This window comes from Paracoccidioides lutzii (assembly GCF_000150705.2).
Source record: "Paracoccidioides lutzii Pb01 unplaced genomic scaffold supercont2.7, whole genome shotgun sequence".
Classification (NCBI taxonomy): Eukaryota; Fungi; Ascomycota; class Eurotiomycetes; order Onygenales; family Ajellomycetaceae; genus Paracoccidioides; species Paracoccidioides lutzii.
The window spans coordinates 856,684-872,200 of NW_015440953.1; the positions used below are offsets into that span (position 1 = coordinate 856,684).

At 46.6% G+C, this 15,517-nt stretch overlaps 6 protein-coding genes across 6 annotated transcripts; 2 read left to right on the top strand and 4 right to left on the bottom strand.

The window, feature by feature from the left end:
- Window positions 1–1,135: 1,135 nt before the first annotated feature.
- PAAG_03560 (hypothetical protein) lies at window positions 1,136–3,118 on the bottom strand (the record flags this gene model as incomplete). Its single annotated transcript, XM_015845006.1, has 4 exons — window positions 1,136–1,183; window positions 1,293–1,536; window positions 1,612–2,016; window positions 2,109–3,118. 4 exons carry the CDS (start codon window positions 3,116–3,118, stop codon window positions 1,136–1,138), a joined length of 1,707 nt encoding a protein of 568 aa, XP_015701980.1.
- A 744-nt stretch (window positions 3,119–3,862) lies between these two features.
- PAAG_03561 (hypothetical protein) lies at window positions 3,863–4,627 on the top strand (the record flags this gene model as incomplete). Its single annotated transcript, XM_002794970.2, has 2 exons — window positions 3,863–4,039; window positions 4,145–4,627. 2 exons carry the CDS (start codon window positions 3,863–3,865, stop codon window positions 4,625–4,627), a joined length of 660 nt encoding a protein of 219 aa, XP_002795016.2.
- Window positions 4,628–6,353: 1,726 nt separating this feature from the next.
- On the bottom strand, window positions 6,354–7,826 carry PAAG_03562 (hypothetical protein; the record flags this gene model as incomplete). Its single annotated transcript, XM_015845007.1, has 4 exons — window positions 6,354–6,646; window positions 6,689–6,866; window positions 7,126–7,269; window positions 7,641–7,826. The coding sequence occupies 4 exons, from the start codon at window positions 7,824–7,826 to the stop codon at window positions 6,354–6,356; spliced, it is 801 nt and encodes a 266-aa protein (XP_015701981.1).
- Window positions 7,827–8,070: 244 nt separating this feature from the next.
- On the bottom strand, window positions 8,071–10,455 carry PAAG_03563 (molecular chaperone (ABC1); the record flags this gene model as incomplete). Its single annotated transcript, XM_002794972.2, has 3 exons — window positions 8,071–9,227; window positions 9,289–9,571; window positions 9,631–10,455. The coding sequence occupies 3 exons, from the start codon at window positions 10,453–10,455 to the stop codon at window positions 8,071–8,073; spliced, it is 2,265 nt and encodes a 754-aa protein (XP_002795018.2).
- Window positions 10,456–10,740: 285 nt separating this feature from the next.
- PAAG_03564 (urease accessory protein UreF) lies at window positions 10,741–11,754 on the top strand (the record flags this gene model as incomplete). Its single annotated transcript, XM_002794973.2, has 2 exons — window positions 10,741–10,864; window positions 10,973–11,754. The coding sequence occupies 2 exons, from the start codon at window positions 10,741–10,743 to the stop codon at window positions 11,752–11,754; spliced, it is 906 nt and encodes a 301-aa protein (XP_002795019.1).
- A 907-nt stretch (window positions 11,755–12,661) lies between these two features.
- PAAG_03565 (E3 ubiquitin-protein ligase bre1) lies at window positions 12,662–15,234 on the bottom strand (the record flags this gene model as incomplete). Its single annotated transcript, XM_002794974.2, has 6 exons — window positions 12,662–12,835; window positions 12,911–13,984; window positions 14,043–14,593; window positions 14,653–14,710; window positions 14,777–14,920; window positions 15,043–15,234. 6 exons carry the CDS (start codon window positions 15,232–15,234, stop codon window positions 12,662–12,664), a joined length of 2,193 nt encoding a protein of 730 aa, XP_002795020.1.
- Window positions 15,235–15,517: the final 283 nt, after the last annotated feature.

The window sequence follows — 15,517 nt, forward strand, 5'->3', positions numbered from 1 at the left end:
CCCCCCCCCCCCCCCCCCGGAAATAGCCGCCTGCGTCAAGTCGCAGACTCTTGGTTGCAGCAGCAGCCCTCCTGTGACGCATTAATCAACGCGTTTATCTTGACGTAAATCTCTCCCTGGAAATTAAGCACGAGTCTCTCAACTACGTTTTTATCTTATTTTACTTTATTTTGCCCTTTTCGCTCACAAACCATATCCTTCAGCCGGCGTTTTGACCATCTTCGATGCCAACCTGCTTCCTCACTAGCAACAACGTCGAACAAAACAATGCCAGTCAAAGCCCCTAATTATTTAACCCAACCCCCAAGCGAACAATCTCTTATCAACCCCCCCCCCCCCCCCCATCAAGGCATGAAGAAGCAAGGGTCGCCAATACTGTTTCCATCCTATGTTGGGACCTTCTAAACCCGCTACCCCTGCAAGCAGCAAGAAATTGAGGAGAAATGCGGGGCCCAGTATATTCCATGCAACAGAGATATCCCGGGTGATAAATATTCGACCGTCTGATTGTTTTCAAGTAATTAGCTAGCTGGACAGGATAGAGCAATAGTTCAATCATCTTTTACCAGCGGAGAAGACAACCCCGCCTTCTCCACTTTGATGCCACCCAGCCGTCTGGGCCTGTACGTGCACTCAAGGGTTGTCAAAGCTAGTTGACTTAGGGTGAACATTTATCACAAAACTAATTTACCCCCTGTGTGTCAGAAGAATAAATGTTGATGAATCTGCAGAAAAAATTTTTACTCTCTACTCTGTTTGATTAGCTCATAGATTAGTTCATGCTCACACCCATAAGTTAGTTAACTGAACTAGAAAATGACCTTATTCATTATTGATATTCTTCTTTCCCTCATCCACCAAACCCAACTGACCATCCTGGAGAGGGAAAGACAAAGAATTCATGAGAAGAAAACAACCAAATCATCCATGTGCAGAGGGGAAAATATGCACAGCAACCGCTGCCAGATGATCGTAATTCCCAACCCTGAACCTCATGAATGAAAGAAAAGAAATTAAATTCTGCAACATCAAAACTATCAATGGCCAAATCGTCAAGGGCGAAAAAGAGAACAGAAGAACACTCGGGGAATATCAACTCGGAAAATGAAAAGAGTAGACCTATAAGCTCCCAAGCCTATCCCGTAACATCCGCTGTCGGCTTATACACAATGGTGGTCACACACTATCCCCACGTTAGCATATCATATAGACGGGGAAGGGAAAAAAGAAGCCCGCAAAGAGAGGAAATGGGGTAGACAAAAGACATCGAAACAACAAATACACACACACACCTTTGTCTTATACCTCGTCGTAACACTCGTCGCCAAAACCCCGTTCTTGATACTGCTAGTCGCCAAATGATTCAACACCGTATGATTCGGCACGTTCAACACGCTGCTATCATCCTTCATCGGTGTCGCGCTATTCAATATCGACCGCCCAAGTAACAGTGGCAGCATGGGCGGCGTGGGTGCGTCCCGAACCACATTTGCCGCTTGCTGGTATCGTGCGCTTCCACTTCCATCAGCGCCTCCGCTATGCCCTCCACCATCCTGATGCCCATTATCATTATCATTACCATTACCATCCTCATCTCCCTCTTCATCATACCCATCAATATCAGTTAGGAACGGCGGTATCAGCGCCCGAAAGTCACCAAGGGGTATCTCTTCCTCCGGGGCCTGTCGTTGTCGTCGCCGCTGTCGTTGGTCACGCTCGTCGCTCTCCGAGTCCTGGTCCGGGTGTATCTCGAGCGTGTCTGGGAGGACCTGTGGGGGGTACAGGCCTGGCGGGATTGTGTATTTGGGAGGCCTTTCGCGGTCACTTTCGCGGCGCGGGCGGGGAAGTTCTTCGAGTTCCGGTGTGACTTCGATGTAGTTTACGAGGTGGTTTGTGAAGTCGACGGCTGTTGGGAGTAGGTCAGATGTGTTCATAATGCCGTCTACGATAAATTTAAGGTGATGGGTGCCTGGGCGTAGTTGGAGGGTGGCTGTCTGTAGGTTTGGTTCAATTTCACTAGAAGATATGTCTGTTAGTATTTGTATATAATGCCAGTAACTGGAACAATTAACTGTAGTTCAAACAATGAAAGATAAGAAAAGCCACACCTCTTCTGCAATCTGAACTTCCGCTCCCAGTTCACAAAAGTTCCTGTAACATACACCTTCTCACCTCCTCCCCGCCACTCAATCGTCGTCGGCACTGCCTTATTCACCCCGACCCCTCCAACCCCCATGCCCATTCCCATTCCCATAACCTCCTCTTCTCCAACATCCATGATCCCAACCTCCCCCTCTAACTCATCAACCATTTCCTCCTCCTCATCCCCCAATCCCAATCCCAGTCCAGAGCCAACCGAACCTTCCTCGCCTGTCTTCCCCTTATCAACCAACACAGGCACAGCACCGGCCAACGACGATGGCGCTATAATTGGTGATCCAGGCGCCGTTGTCGCATCGCCAATTGGCAGTGGCAGTCGCGGAGGGCGGGAGAGGTGTGCCGAGGCCCCGTAGTAGCCATGTTGCACTGGACCCGATGGTTCGATGATGGGGTATTGCTCGTTGCGTTGCTGGTTGTGGTGGTGGGCCCTTCTGCTGTAGTTATAGTTGTTGTTGGCGGGGACGCGGACGGCCTTGGTCTTGGCCTTGCCAAGTTCTGGAGAGGTTTCTCTAGGACGAGCAGGGTGGGTGTGCTGGCCGCTGTCGCTGCGGGTATATCCGCGATTGTGCCGGTCGTTATTGTCTCTGTAGAAACGTCTAGCATTTCTTTGTTGCTGCTGCTGTTCATTGTGTTGTTGATGATGATAAGTGTCGCCTCTCGAGGATTCTGATAGGATACGGGATTGTTGTAGCCACTGTGGGACTGAAGGTTGTTGTCTATGCGGGACAGGGTGGCCAGTGGCGCTTTCGTGGGAAGCGGAGGGATCAGCAGCGGTGGACTTGCTACCTGTGCCTGTGGTGCCGGAGAGGGCATGGATAGAGGAGCGACGGTTGACACGCTTGCCACTGGGAGCACTGGAAAGGGATCCTGCAGTTGAGTAGTTGCTTGTGTTAGTGGTGGCGGTGGTATTCGTCGAGTCTGCCCCGCCAGGAGGGGGTTTGGACGGGGTGTTCCCCATTGCCGGGGGCGGGTAGGTGGTTGTGTTTGCTACGTTCGATGAATCATATAGACGTTGATTTATAAACCACCCCGGGGGGATTTAATGCCCATTAGGGGCCCGAGTTGGTCTATCCCTAATAATTTGTTGATGTTGACGTTGAGGCTGTCGTTGAATAGAGTCGACAGGTCGTTGGTTGATTGTTCCATTGCAAGATTGGGAGACACGTGATCCTGAGTCCTTTTATCAGATGGACTTACTAAATCGGGAAACTGCGGCTGATTAGGATTAGGGTTGGTGCGCAATCCCGCAGATCACTGCTGACATCATCATATCATCATAGTTAGATAACTGGAGCATAGTTGCTGCTCATATAACTTCATCCATAATTACTGCTTCATGTATAGTTATCTATATGCCTATGTGTATACATGTCAATATTACGATTGAATGATTACACATATCATGTCACTCTCAGTCCTCTTTTCAATCTCATTCACACTCTGTGTCATCAACTGGGGAATAGATACTGCAATACAACTCCCACCCTTCCCATACCAACTAACCTAGTTGGTTCAACCGATCATCCACTTCCCCGCAAATCCAGTCTGGTTGCCAACTTTGTAGGGTTAACTACAGGAAACTACGTACATGTGGATGTATACGCATACATTCCCCGCGCTACGCAAGCCGATTTGAATCATCATTTGAAAGTAAAACGCTGCATGCAAAAGCAATAAAGGGACAGAGAAAAAGGCTTCAAACATGACATGGGCAACAGCCCTCACTGCCACGGCGTACTACATCGTCTACCCCCTCACCCTCCAAGCCAATATCCTGCTGGTCGTATTGAAGACCGTCGCCGCTCCTTGGGTATATGTGGGACTCTATATGTTACATATCTTCATTATATCACCCGTTCGCTTCCTGCTGAAGTTCGAGGTAAATACTTTCATCCTATGCTCCCCGCCTCCAGTTACTCCATAGAGCGGAAAATAATCAATGTCAAATGAAACAATATACATGATTAACTAACCCCAGTTCCAGCCCCTATACATCTTCTTCAGCATTGCTAGCGTTCTAGGAATTTCCACGGGGATATTCCTGCATTTCATATCTAGGTATATGCAGCAAGCACTTGGCATCAGTTCTAAAACTGGTGGGAAGAATATTCAGGATCTAAGCTACCACGGCAAGACTGAGAGGGCGGGTGACAGTTATTTAATCCACCCGAATCTAAGCATCAACGATGGCAAGGATGATTTAAGATCCATGAGGGAATGGGATGCAGCGGAAGTTGAAGCCCAAAGTGGTAATACGGATACGTCTGGTTTGTATTCGAAGACGAGGATGGGAGGTATGCTGCGTATACCCGCGATGAAGCAAGAGTGGGTGGATATCTACCCAGCAAATGTATTGGGGTCTGGAAAGTGGAAGGGGAAGGCTATGAATGGGAATGGAGGAGATGAACTTGCGATAAATCCCGAGGGAAGGAGAGAGAACCTTTTATCGACGATGATTTTCGAATAAGACGATAGTGAGTACGATTAGGGTGATGGGGGTAGGCGTTATTGGCATTATGTGTGCGTTTGTTTTGGATGTTCTTCAGGGCTATTTCATATTACTACCCCCTGTAACTATAAATTATGCCCTCCATATCTTCATGCATATAGCTAGTAAACATTTTCCATAAATATATTTTACGATAGCCTCCGAACGCGTGTTGATATAATAGCAGGTAACAGATACTCCGTGTACCTTGATATGCGAAACAAACGAGCCATTGCAATGGGTATTTAGACGTGAAAAAGAACGACCTTAGAAATGAAAATACCAAACTCACATGTATGCCCCGATTACAGATCCATTACTTGGAGTCGCCTTACCGCAATCTAAATATGATACCCGTGTTTGCTAAGGGCCTTAATCACCATCTCACCTGCTTCCCGAAACCATCTCACCAACCACTTCCGCAGCGGTCATAAGCAGATTGCTCTCCACCTCCTGACCATTTGCATGCTCTTTGCCCAGCCGATCCGTCACCGTCAGAGCCATAAAGATATACCTCACAACAAAGGAGTGTTGGTTTTGTTATTGCCAGTGACCAGCCCATTGTCTCTTCATTGCTATGGGCCCGCACTTCCATTCACGTGGCGAAGGACCTTGACCTTCCAGCAAAACTGGTGGAGAGCCAAGTAGTCCAAATTTAGCTTCCGGCCTTTGCAGCAAATGACATCACGAAGGCTGTCTAGAAGTTCGATGGGAGATAGTTTCCCACAGCCACCACGACCCCCTCCACAACTGTTATCGGGCCGTTTGTTGGTCTTTTTCGCAGTACGTTTGTCACTGCGTTGTAAACACCATAGACCTTCAGCAGGATTCTCCTTTATCTCACAATTGGAGTTATCAGGTATTTTTTTTCCAAGGTCTTATTCCGTGAATTCCACCTTTCCCGAACCCCAATCGCAATGCTGGTCCACGAACTTCATCAATACAGTTGCTTTGTGCCCCATGCTTTTGGGCCCGATTTTCAATTTTGTTAACAAGCCAAGGAATCAACGCAAACGATGCAGTAGACGAACCCACATTATGCACGAAGCATTTGTGATAGTCCTCCGGCTTGCATAGTACAGCACCAGCAAAGATCTTATCATGCTAACTCATGATAATTTCCATATCCTTCCATTGACATTTGTTGACCTTTTCTTTGCAAATTGCGTTGTACAAATGCGCCACATAAGATAGAATTCCATACCGCCCGCACATCGATACTGCACCGCAGATATAGTTTTCTCAAGGGCGTACGAAACCACCCAATGCTGGATATATTCTACAAAGTTCTCAAGTGCCTTGTCGTTCTGTTTCCCCATCCGTCGGTTCTGAGAGAAGTATGGAATTTCAGATTCTCCTTTACCGAGGCTTGTATTGTCAGTGCAGAAACAGTGAGGTCGTCTAATCCTTTCTTTATGCCAAGTCGAAGGATATGGTGTAAACTTGGGCGCACAAATAAGCCAGACCGGGATTTCCTGCTTCTCGAACATCACCCTCAGGGCACACATGAATTGTCATCTTCCCATGGCTGAGGAGGGCATGTTCAAGTAAAAATAAGAAATTCAGGCAATATCTCTGGAAATATGATCTTGTCTTCATTGAACTTGTCCCTGACGCTCTTCTTGGGTCAGTCGATAGCGCGATCGTAGGTACCCAAAAGATTCAGGCTTGTATCTCACCACGTTGTCTGCCTGGACTACGGTGCCTAACGACCTCGACACCAAATATGTCGGGTACACAGACATTGCTCGGCCTGGTTGTACACGCGGAAGTCCATCCTGTCGACTGGCTGTTCGTGAAACCCCAGGCGCTCGTCGTGTTTCTTATCATAATAGACTGCGTACGTGGCGTTTATAAACTTTCCGAATCTGCCATATTTTTCAAGGAGATTCTGGATACCTTCAAACATCCGCTTCGCCAAGTCAATCGCCGCGTTTGCCACAAAAGAAGCACATAGTAGATCGAAAATTCCATGTTTATACCCCTGCTCAGGAACTCCTAACAAACCTCAGAGCTTGAAATAATCTGCGATTAACAGACTAAAGCTAAAGCAAGCTTCTTCACCATCAAGCAGACGCTCTGCTTTGTATTTAACGTCCGCCTTGGCTTTGGTTCCAGTTGTGAGAGAAACATCCGAAGCATCCAGGAACTGCTTGGCCTGCTCCTCAACCTCAAGCTTGTTGAATTTGTTGGCTAGTCCGTAGGCTACTGGCGTTGACTGTCCTGAAACAGGTTCTGTTATAGGATTCTTGATTTGATTTCATGAAAATCACAATTGTAGAAGCTTCCGGACTTGTTTCATGATGTCAATGAAATATCAACAGTTGTCATTTTGAAGCTTTTGATGTTGGAATTACAGCAGAGAGATCTTTATCATGATCATGTCACGTAGAAATGGCCGGTTCAAGAACAATTTTTAAGCTCTCTGGAACAATGACAGGCTATCTGGTTGCAGCAACATAGGCTGCTAGGCTGACAAATTCTTTAGCTGCAATGATGAACATCAGAAGCTTGGAGGCTCCAGGGGTTGAGAGTGATACACCAGTATCATTGGCAGTTGTATGGGCTTGCTTTTGTGCTTTGCCCTTCAACTGTTGTAAGAACTGCTGCTGCTGGTGAGTCTGGCATTTCAGATTTCAGATCAGCAGGTCAACTGAATAGCTGCATTTTCTTGCTGTTATTGTAAGTCATGAAGCCACCACATCAGTGTCTGCTTTGTATTAGAGATAGCTGCTAACAAGGAAATTGAAGAGCATTGCCTCACTTAGTACCTGGGGATAACTCTCTGATTAATTATTGTCAAGTCAATAAGATACCCTGCAACACTAAGCTAGGTAACAAGAAACCTGCAATGAGAAGCAAGAAAGTTGGGATTAATGAATGAAATGAGAGAGGGTTCTGTGAGGATTAAGATTACTGAGTGAGATTGAGATTGAATCTCAATAGAAGTAGAAACTCACTCCTTTCCCAACCTGCAACAGGATGAAACCACTGTGTACATGCCTGTGGTGCCTGAGGTATCTAGCCCATCAGTATTTAATGTGTATTCCAGTACTTGTTGAGACAGAGTATTCGTTTCCACAGCGGCAAGGGACTCCATCTTGGTTAGGGATTTGAAAGATCGACTCAGAACATCGATGATGGATGGATGCTGGGGAGAGCGGGGAGGCCGAGACATTGCAGGGAATAGACAGCGCAGATATGATATTCGTTAGAGATGGCATTGAAAAATATCTATAAACTTTTGTATAAGAGCATTAAATCCGCTGTGGACGAAGAATGACTAGTTCTCGTAATGTATGAATGCGGATATTGTATGACACAAGTGGATAAAATAAAGCAACAAATCAGCCCAGAATATCTATCTATATGATACAGTAAATATAGAACTTCAAAAATAAAATGTGAAAAATACATACACACTATTCAGACAACCCCTTTCTCAAACCATCAACCATCTCCACTTCCGCCACCCCTTTATCTCCATCATCAACCCACTCCACTTTCTCCAACGCATTCTCAAACAACTCCTTGCACCGTACCCTACTCCCAAGCCTAGCACAAAGCAAAAACGCCCCACTAAGCTTCCGATGCAAGCTATACGTCTCCTCCGGAGGCGGAGCCAGCCTCTCCCGCAACATCAGCGGAATCATCTCGCGCACGCGGTCCGTAATCGTCTGGTCACTAAAGTCATAGACATCAGGGGATGAGGCCATGAATGGCTCTGAGAGCGTGAGAATGGACGTGATATGCGCATTGACCATAGCTGCTGATTCAAAACCGGTCAGATAGCCCAGCTTGATTGAGAGGTCGTGGCAGGTTTCGCGGTCGTTGCGGGATGCGGCCTGCAGGACGCGGAGGTAGGTGGAGATGAATGAGGCGGGGAAGTCGCGCGAAGCGCCAAAGTCGAGGAGTTCTAATTTGTTGGTGGATGCGTTGTAAAGGAAATTTGTCCAATTTGGATCCGTTTGCATGAAGCGGAATTCGCAGATTTCTCGTAATGAGAGACGAAGGATCTGTGTGCCGATCCAGTCTCGCTGGGCTTGTGTGAAGTTTTGTACGCAGGTGACGGGGATGCCTTCGAGATATTCCATGGTGAGAACTTGTTTGCCAGAAGCGGAGGGGATGATTGCGGGAATAGTAAAGGTGGTTGTGTCGTCTTGAAGTAGGTTTCGGAATCGTCGGCCGCACTCGGCTTCTCTGATGTAATCGCATTCCCAGGCTAGCTCTGTTCGGGCGTTGGCGATAGTTTTGTCCAGAAATAGTCCCTTGGGTAAGAGGCGTGAGGCTGTGAGAAGAATTGAAAGATTGTTAAGGTCGGAGTCGATCGAGTCTGCCACTCCTGGATATTGAATTTTGACAGCGACTGGTTTGCCAGTCTCTTTGAGCACTGCCCTATGCACCTGTCCTATAGAAGCAGCCGCCATAGGAAGTTCGTCAAACGAATCAAACAAATCCCGCCAATTCTCACCCAGGTTGTCGACAAGCACCCGGTCTCTCTGTTTCATGGGCATATAATTTGCTTTATCTTGCACACGCTGCAGAACTTCGTGGATAGCTGGAGGGAGCATTTTCGCATCTAGAAAGATCATCAAAATGTGCCTTCTATTAAAGCTATATTTTTCAAACACAGTGCTCACCTTGGAAACTCATCATTTGCCCTAACTTAAGAGCTGCACCCCTCATCTTAGATAACTTAGCGACGAGTCGCTCCACGTTCTCTGGACTGAATAGAAACGAGCCACTGCCAGAGTCGTCCCCGACAGTAGCTCGACGGATGCTTTGTCCAACGATTCCAAAAGCCATCGAAGTGGCTAGTCCTCCGTATTCCCAAAATCTCCCTAAACGTGTCGAAGGGACCGGTGATTCAACCATTCTGTATGCAGAGGTTGCTGACTTTTCGCGGATCTTTTCACATTCTATCTGGGATACAAAGTAAGCAAAGCACTACAATTAAGGATCGAGACGAAGTAAAAACGTACTTGTGGAATCCCAGGGTCATTCGAAAGGTCACCATCCGGTGTTTTTACGTTATCCTTGGCGGCACCAGGAGCTGTGAGAGGTTCGGAAAGAGCTGGTGATGTTGTAGATTGGGAATTTGATGTATTTAACCTATCGTATAATGGCGATGGACGGGACACGGGCGTTCTATTAACTTGAGCAAACTCTTTATTATATTTTATTTCATCGTATCCTTTCCTTTTCGTCAGAACGCTTGAAACCCTTGGGCTTCGAAAGAGCTGTTGTACCACCGCCTCCGAAGGTTCATCGCTAGAATCGGTGGTCATTGAGCTATCAACGCTCTGACTAGTAATATTTTCAGATGGCCTAGTCGGTTTAGATGCTTGTTGCCATTCAATGGGCTCTTGCAAACCCCCAGTAGCACCTTTCACCTGATTTTGATGTGATCCCCCACTTTCTTGTGTGTTTAATTCCCGTTGATTGGATTTACTGGCTACATTCTCTGCCCCTTTTTTAATATCAGCCTGTTCCACATCCTCCCCACTATCGTCTTTATGAGTCCCAACCTTCACATCTCTCCGTCCATGCTGACTATTACCACTCCGTTCGGCGGAACCAGACGAACCCGTCTGTGGCGGCTGAGACTCTTCAAATTTGCGAGCTAGTTCCGAGGCCGCCTGAAGCCCAAGGGCAATGCGATCAAGTTGTGCTTTAGCCTCCTTGGTTAGGGAAGATGTGCGAATATGAAGATCTAGCTGCCGTCTCTGAAGCGCAATGTGCTTGCTAGCCACCGAGCGGGAAGCATTAAGGAATATGAGAGCGTCGAGTAGACGCCGTCCGGACATAGCAATGTGAACAAATAGCAACTTATAAAATATTTATCGTAACAACCGCATTGTGGATGTTTAATATGCAGCTATAACAAAACAATTTGACATTCTGGGTTATTCATAGTTGATTGATTGATTGATTTATTGATTGATTGTGCTGGTGATAGCTGTAAGTTATTTTGTGACAAACAATTTAGTTAATGGCGGTCTAAGACGGCAATAGTTATAAATGGAAGGTTTATCATCAACGTCATCTCAATTCTGATTCATCGACATGAAGTTTTGACAGGACAATGATCCATGTCAATGATTATCAGCATTCAAGAAGAGGTAGATAGACTCGAATGCCAACTCAAGGATGCCAAGCAGCGGCTAGATGAAGTCAATGGAATTCCAACCCCGGCGCGCAGCTCAAGTCAACCAGGTACGGAGGATAATCCGTAAACTTCTCCTATCTCTTTTATCATTAGAATGAGAGCAATATTGAAACGGTACAAAAAGACATCCCATGCTAACATAAGAGCATTCATAGCCATCCCGCCTCTCACAATCCCGCACTCTCTCCTCCTCCTCTCCGACTCTGCCCTCCCGCTGGGATCCTTCGCCTATTCCAGCGGCCTAGAGTCCTTCCTCGCCCACACAAAAACCCAAAGCCAACAACGCAATACAACCTCGTCGCCCTCCTCCACGACCTCCTTCCACCAATTTCTCTCCCTCTCCCTCTCCTCCATCGCCAGCACAACCCTCCCTTACCTCCTAGCTGCACACCGAGACCCGCGCCAGCTTCAGACACTCGACAACGACCTCGACGCCTCAACCACCTGCACCGTCGCACGCCGCGCAAGCGTAGCGCAGGGCCTGGCGCTACTAGGTGTCTGGGAGCGCTCCTTTCGCGACTCCCACACAACCACATCAACAAGCACGAAAGCACAAGCAGCCGCTCATGCCGCCCTGAATGACTTCTCCACGGCTCTGAAAACCTTCACCACCAACACCAACGACCAACTAAATGGCCACCTCCCGCCTCTGTGGGCTGTCGTCTGCGTCGCGATGGACATCGACATAACTTCCACAGCATATGTATACATGCTCAACCATGCAAAGGCGGTGCTAAGCGCCGCCGTGCGCGCATCAGTGATGGGACCTTATCAGGCGCAGGGGGTGTTAGCGAGTCGGTGGCTGCAGGAGGTGATTGAGCAGCGGTTACGGGGTCAATGGAATGTAAGACCCGAAGAAGCGGGGCAGGTTGTGCCACTTGTGGATCTGTGGGTGGGGAGGCATGAGTTGCTTTATAGTCGTATATTTAATTCATGATGCAGTTGGCGAGACGGAGTGTGAAAGGTTGTTGGAGGGATGCTCTAATTTAGGGATGTTCAACAAAGCCTTCTTTTGACCGTATTTGAAGATTTACACATTGGGTTATTTGGGCAAGGGAGTGTGACCGAAATCTCTTCGTTATTTTCTATTTTGAAGTATATATATGCCGTAGAAGGTCCCTGATGGTATTGTTGAAAGCCAGTCCTCTGGCAAATAAGGAATCTACCTAGCTACATACCGCTGTATACAAATCAGCATTGGCTATCACAGGGGGCAAATGCGTAAGTCGAAAGCAAAGAACTTAAACGACAACGGCTATGGTACTCTAGTCGGTGAACAAATAAATAAATCCAGTCCAACCACCCATTGACGCTTTAATAAGAAATTTAGTGAAATGTTCAAACAAAAAAAAAGAAAAAGAAAAAGAAAAGGGCGGGGAGGAGGGGAACTTGTTTTTACTAGACAGGGAAATAAGACCAATGAAGCGGCTAAAAAGAGGCGTAAGAAAACGAAGACATGAGCCTGTTGAACTTTAATGTAATCAACGACGGTGACGGTCGGGTTGGTGAGGCTACAAAACGCCGTTTTCTCTTTTCTTTTCTTCCCACTGTGCTCCTTTCCTTACACAAAAAACATATGAGAGAGTATTTAGGTCACTAGGACGATTCATTGAAATGAACACTGGCACCACAGACACCAGGAATAAATAAAACAAACATTACCAAAGGGTGAAACAAAAAGGGGCGAGTAGAATTTGGAAGAGAAGAGGGTCGTTGAACAGTAACTATAGTACAGGAAAGAAAAATGGGGAATGTAGAACAGAAGAAAGAGCCTGCTGGATGGTGAAAACGTAGGCAGAAATCAAAGTCTTTGATGTGCGGACAAGAAAGGCAAAAGAAAGATATTAAAGGGTGATATGCATATGGTCATTGCTTCCAAAAGATTTGTTGCAGTTGGGGCATTTTCGTGATCGAGACGTAAGGCGCTCTTCCACACATTCTTTGCAGAAGACATGTCCGCAAGTTTTGATAACGGTGTTTTTGAAATTTCTTCTACAAACTGTACACAACGCAAGGGACTATTAAAGTAAAGAGAAAATTAGTAATTACGCCCATGTATGCATATTACGGATACAAGTCGCATTAAAACTTACTCTAAGCATCTCATATTCTGAGGATGAATTACCCAAACCTTTATTCCGCCACGACTCCAGACTCTTCTTCGTATCGGCTAAGGTAGATTTGAGACCCTCGATTTCAGTTTCGGCTTTACGGCAGGCACTCGTTGCTGATGAGAGGGACGAATCTTTGGTGACCATCTGCTTTTTCAACTCTGAGATCTGGGAATTTAGCCCTTGGATAACGATATCCGCTTCAGAAAGCTGTTGCCGCGCAGTGTGGTACTGGGAGAGGGTGGTTGTGAGGGTCTCCTTCGTCTCAGAGAGCTGCTTCTCCACGTTGGATACCAAGGAACGCGTTATCGTTTCCGAGTCCTTGAGCTGGGAAACGATATCCGAACTTTTCATATTTTGGATCCGTAATGAGCGCAGTTCAGCATCCCGCGCCTCTTTACTTTTCATTGCAGCAAAATACTTTTGGTCCGCCTTGGATTTCTCCGCTGCCAGCCGCTGAACCTTCTCTTCAAGCGCGTTAAGTTCTGCAATCCTTTGCGAAGCAAGCTTGGAGGTTTTTCGGAACGCTGTTTGCATTGAAGCCAACTCCGTATTTAGCATTTCGTATTGCTTATCCAATGTTTGATACTTGATCCGTAAATCTTCTAATGGTAAGCCCTCGATACTGGGACTGATATCCTTGACTCCGTCGATCTGAAGTTGCAGTCGCTCTATCTCAGATTCCAACGCACTGATTCGGGATTCCTTTGCCTCTAATAGTTCCTTGGTCTGGTTAATTGACGTTCTTTCCAGTTCCTGGGCCGCCTTTCTCATCTGCTGGTCTGCAAGAAGTTCGTCACGGGCATTTCGGATACGGGCAAGATCGGACTCCATTTTGGCAATCTGAGCTTCTTTTTCTCCGACAGCGGTTTGGGACTCGTTCTCGATTTGAAGTCGATATGCAGTTCTCTCTGCTTGCAATTTTTCTGCTTCTTCACGAAGTTGAACATTGGTTGCCTCTAGATGGTTTATACGCTTGAGGACGTCCTCGTGTTGTGACTTTAGTTGTTTAAATAGGTCGGTATGGGCATAGTCGTCGTCAGATAGATTCGAAAACTGGTTTGTCCGTTAAATTTATGTAGAAAAATAACCTAAAACGAGTACAGACGCTCACCTTCATATTCAATTCTGTCACCTGGTTTAACAGTCTGGAGTTCTCTGCTTCGAGCTTTTCCAACTGTTCCTTCTGTTTTTCTGAAACTGCAGCAGATCTATTACGGGCTTCCTCTAGCTCTACAACTCTATCAGATGGGTCGACCACACCATTAGACGAAGAGGTTTCTTCTTTTTTGGTAGTTGAGTTGTCTCCAACCGGCCTTTGCGCTCCAAGAATATATTGTTTTTCCAAGCGCGCTACAGTTAGACTTCTAGCCCGATCAATTTTCTTTTCAGCAACCATATATCTGAGAGACGCGGCATCTAGTCGTTCTTCGAGCTGTTGCTTCTCCATAAGAGTTTTCTCCAATTCCGCAATTGCGACTTTCTCTTCTGCCAACTTTTTGGCGAGCTGACCTTGTAATTCTACAACTTCAGCGGAGACATTTGCGGGTCGCGAAAACAATAATTTCGAAATAGTCGCCTTAATATCGTCAGAGCGAGACTGGAGGTGTTTTTCAAAGTTTTCATGGCTTGCGAAAAGTAATGCGCTGGGGAAAGATTTATTATCTATTCAGGGTATCAGTATAGTTATAAAGCGAGCAACGAACCGGAGAATTTAAATTGACCTTGGTTTTCGTTTTCTTCGTTTGGGGCATTGAGCATGAGTTGGACTTCATCGATCAACTACACAGACCGATGTTAGCGTAAGGAAGTCACGGGACATAATCTCGATGGCGAATAAAACCATACCTGTTTAAACCACGCATCGATTATACGGAGGTGGTCATTTTGATACTCAGTTGTTTTCGATATTTCCTTCAATCTGACTTCCAACATGCTCTTTTCACGTTTATATTCTTGCATCTGACGCCAAATGGCATCTTTTTGAAAGCGCTATTTCCGTAACAATTTCGTCAGCATGTTGACCACTGGTTGGCAATGTCACAAATATTGTCGATATATATGCCTAACAAACGAAGAATACCAAAGCGAACAGAAATAAACGGTCCACTCACTTCCAAGTCATCCTTCCAGGGCATATCAGTGTCAGGGTGAGGTTTAGTTGCCCCATTCAGGGAGGTAGCTTGTTTCTTCAGGGGAGGGCTAGAGTCATTAGGACCATAAGCGGCAGGTCTCTTCCGGTCTTCCATTTTGACGACAAGGCCGGATTCGGCTAAAGGGACCGTTGACGCTTCGACGGCCGGCATCAGGGCATAAGGGGGCACATGTAATTTGCGATCGCCGACCTTAACAGCCACGGAACGAGGAGCACAAGACCGCAACACACTAGAGAATTGGCAGACTCGAGAATAAAGTATGAGAAGAAGAACTTAATGTGAGATGTATCCTGGCAACAAAGGGACAGTGTTGTTGTTGAGCCAGAGCGTGGTGTCTTGAGAAGTAGAAGACGTTGCTAAGATTTGACGAAGAGAAAGAGGGAGTCTTCGGCCCGGCGGATTATCCGTCACAGCCCAATCCGGATTAGCGCGT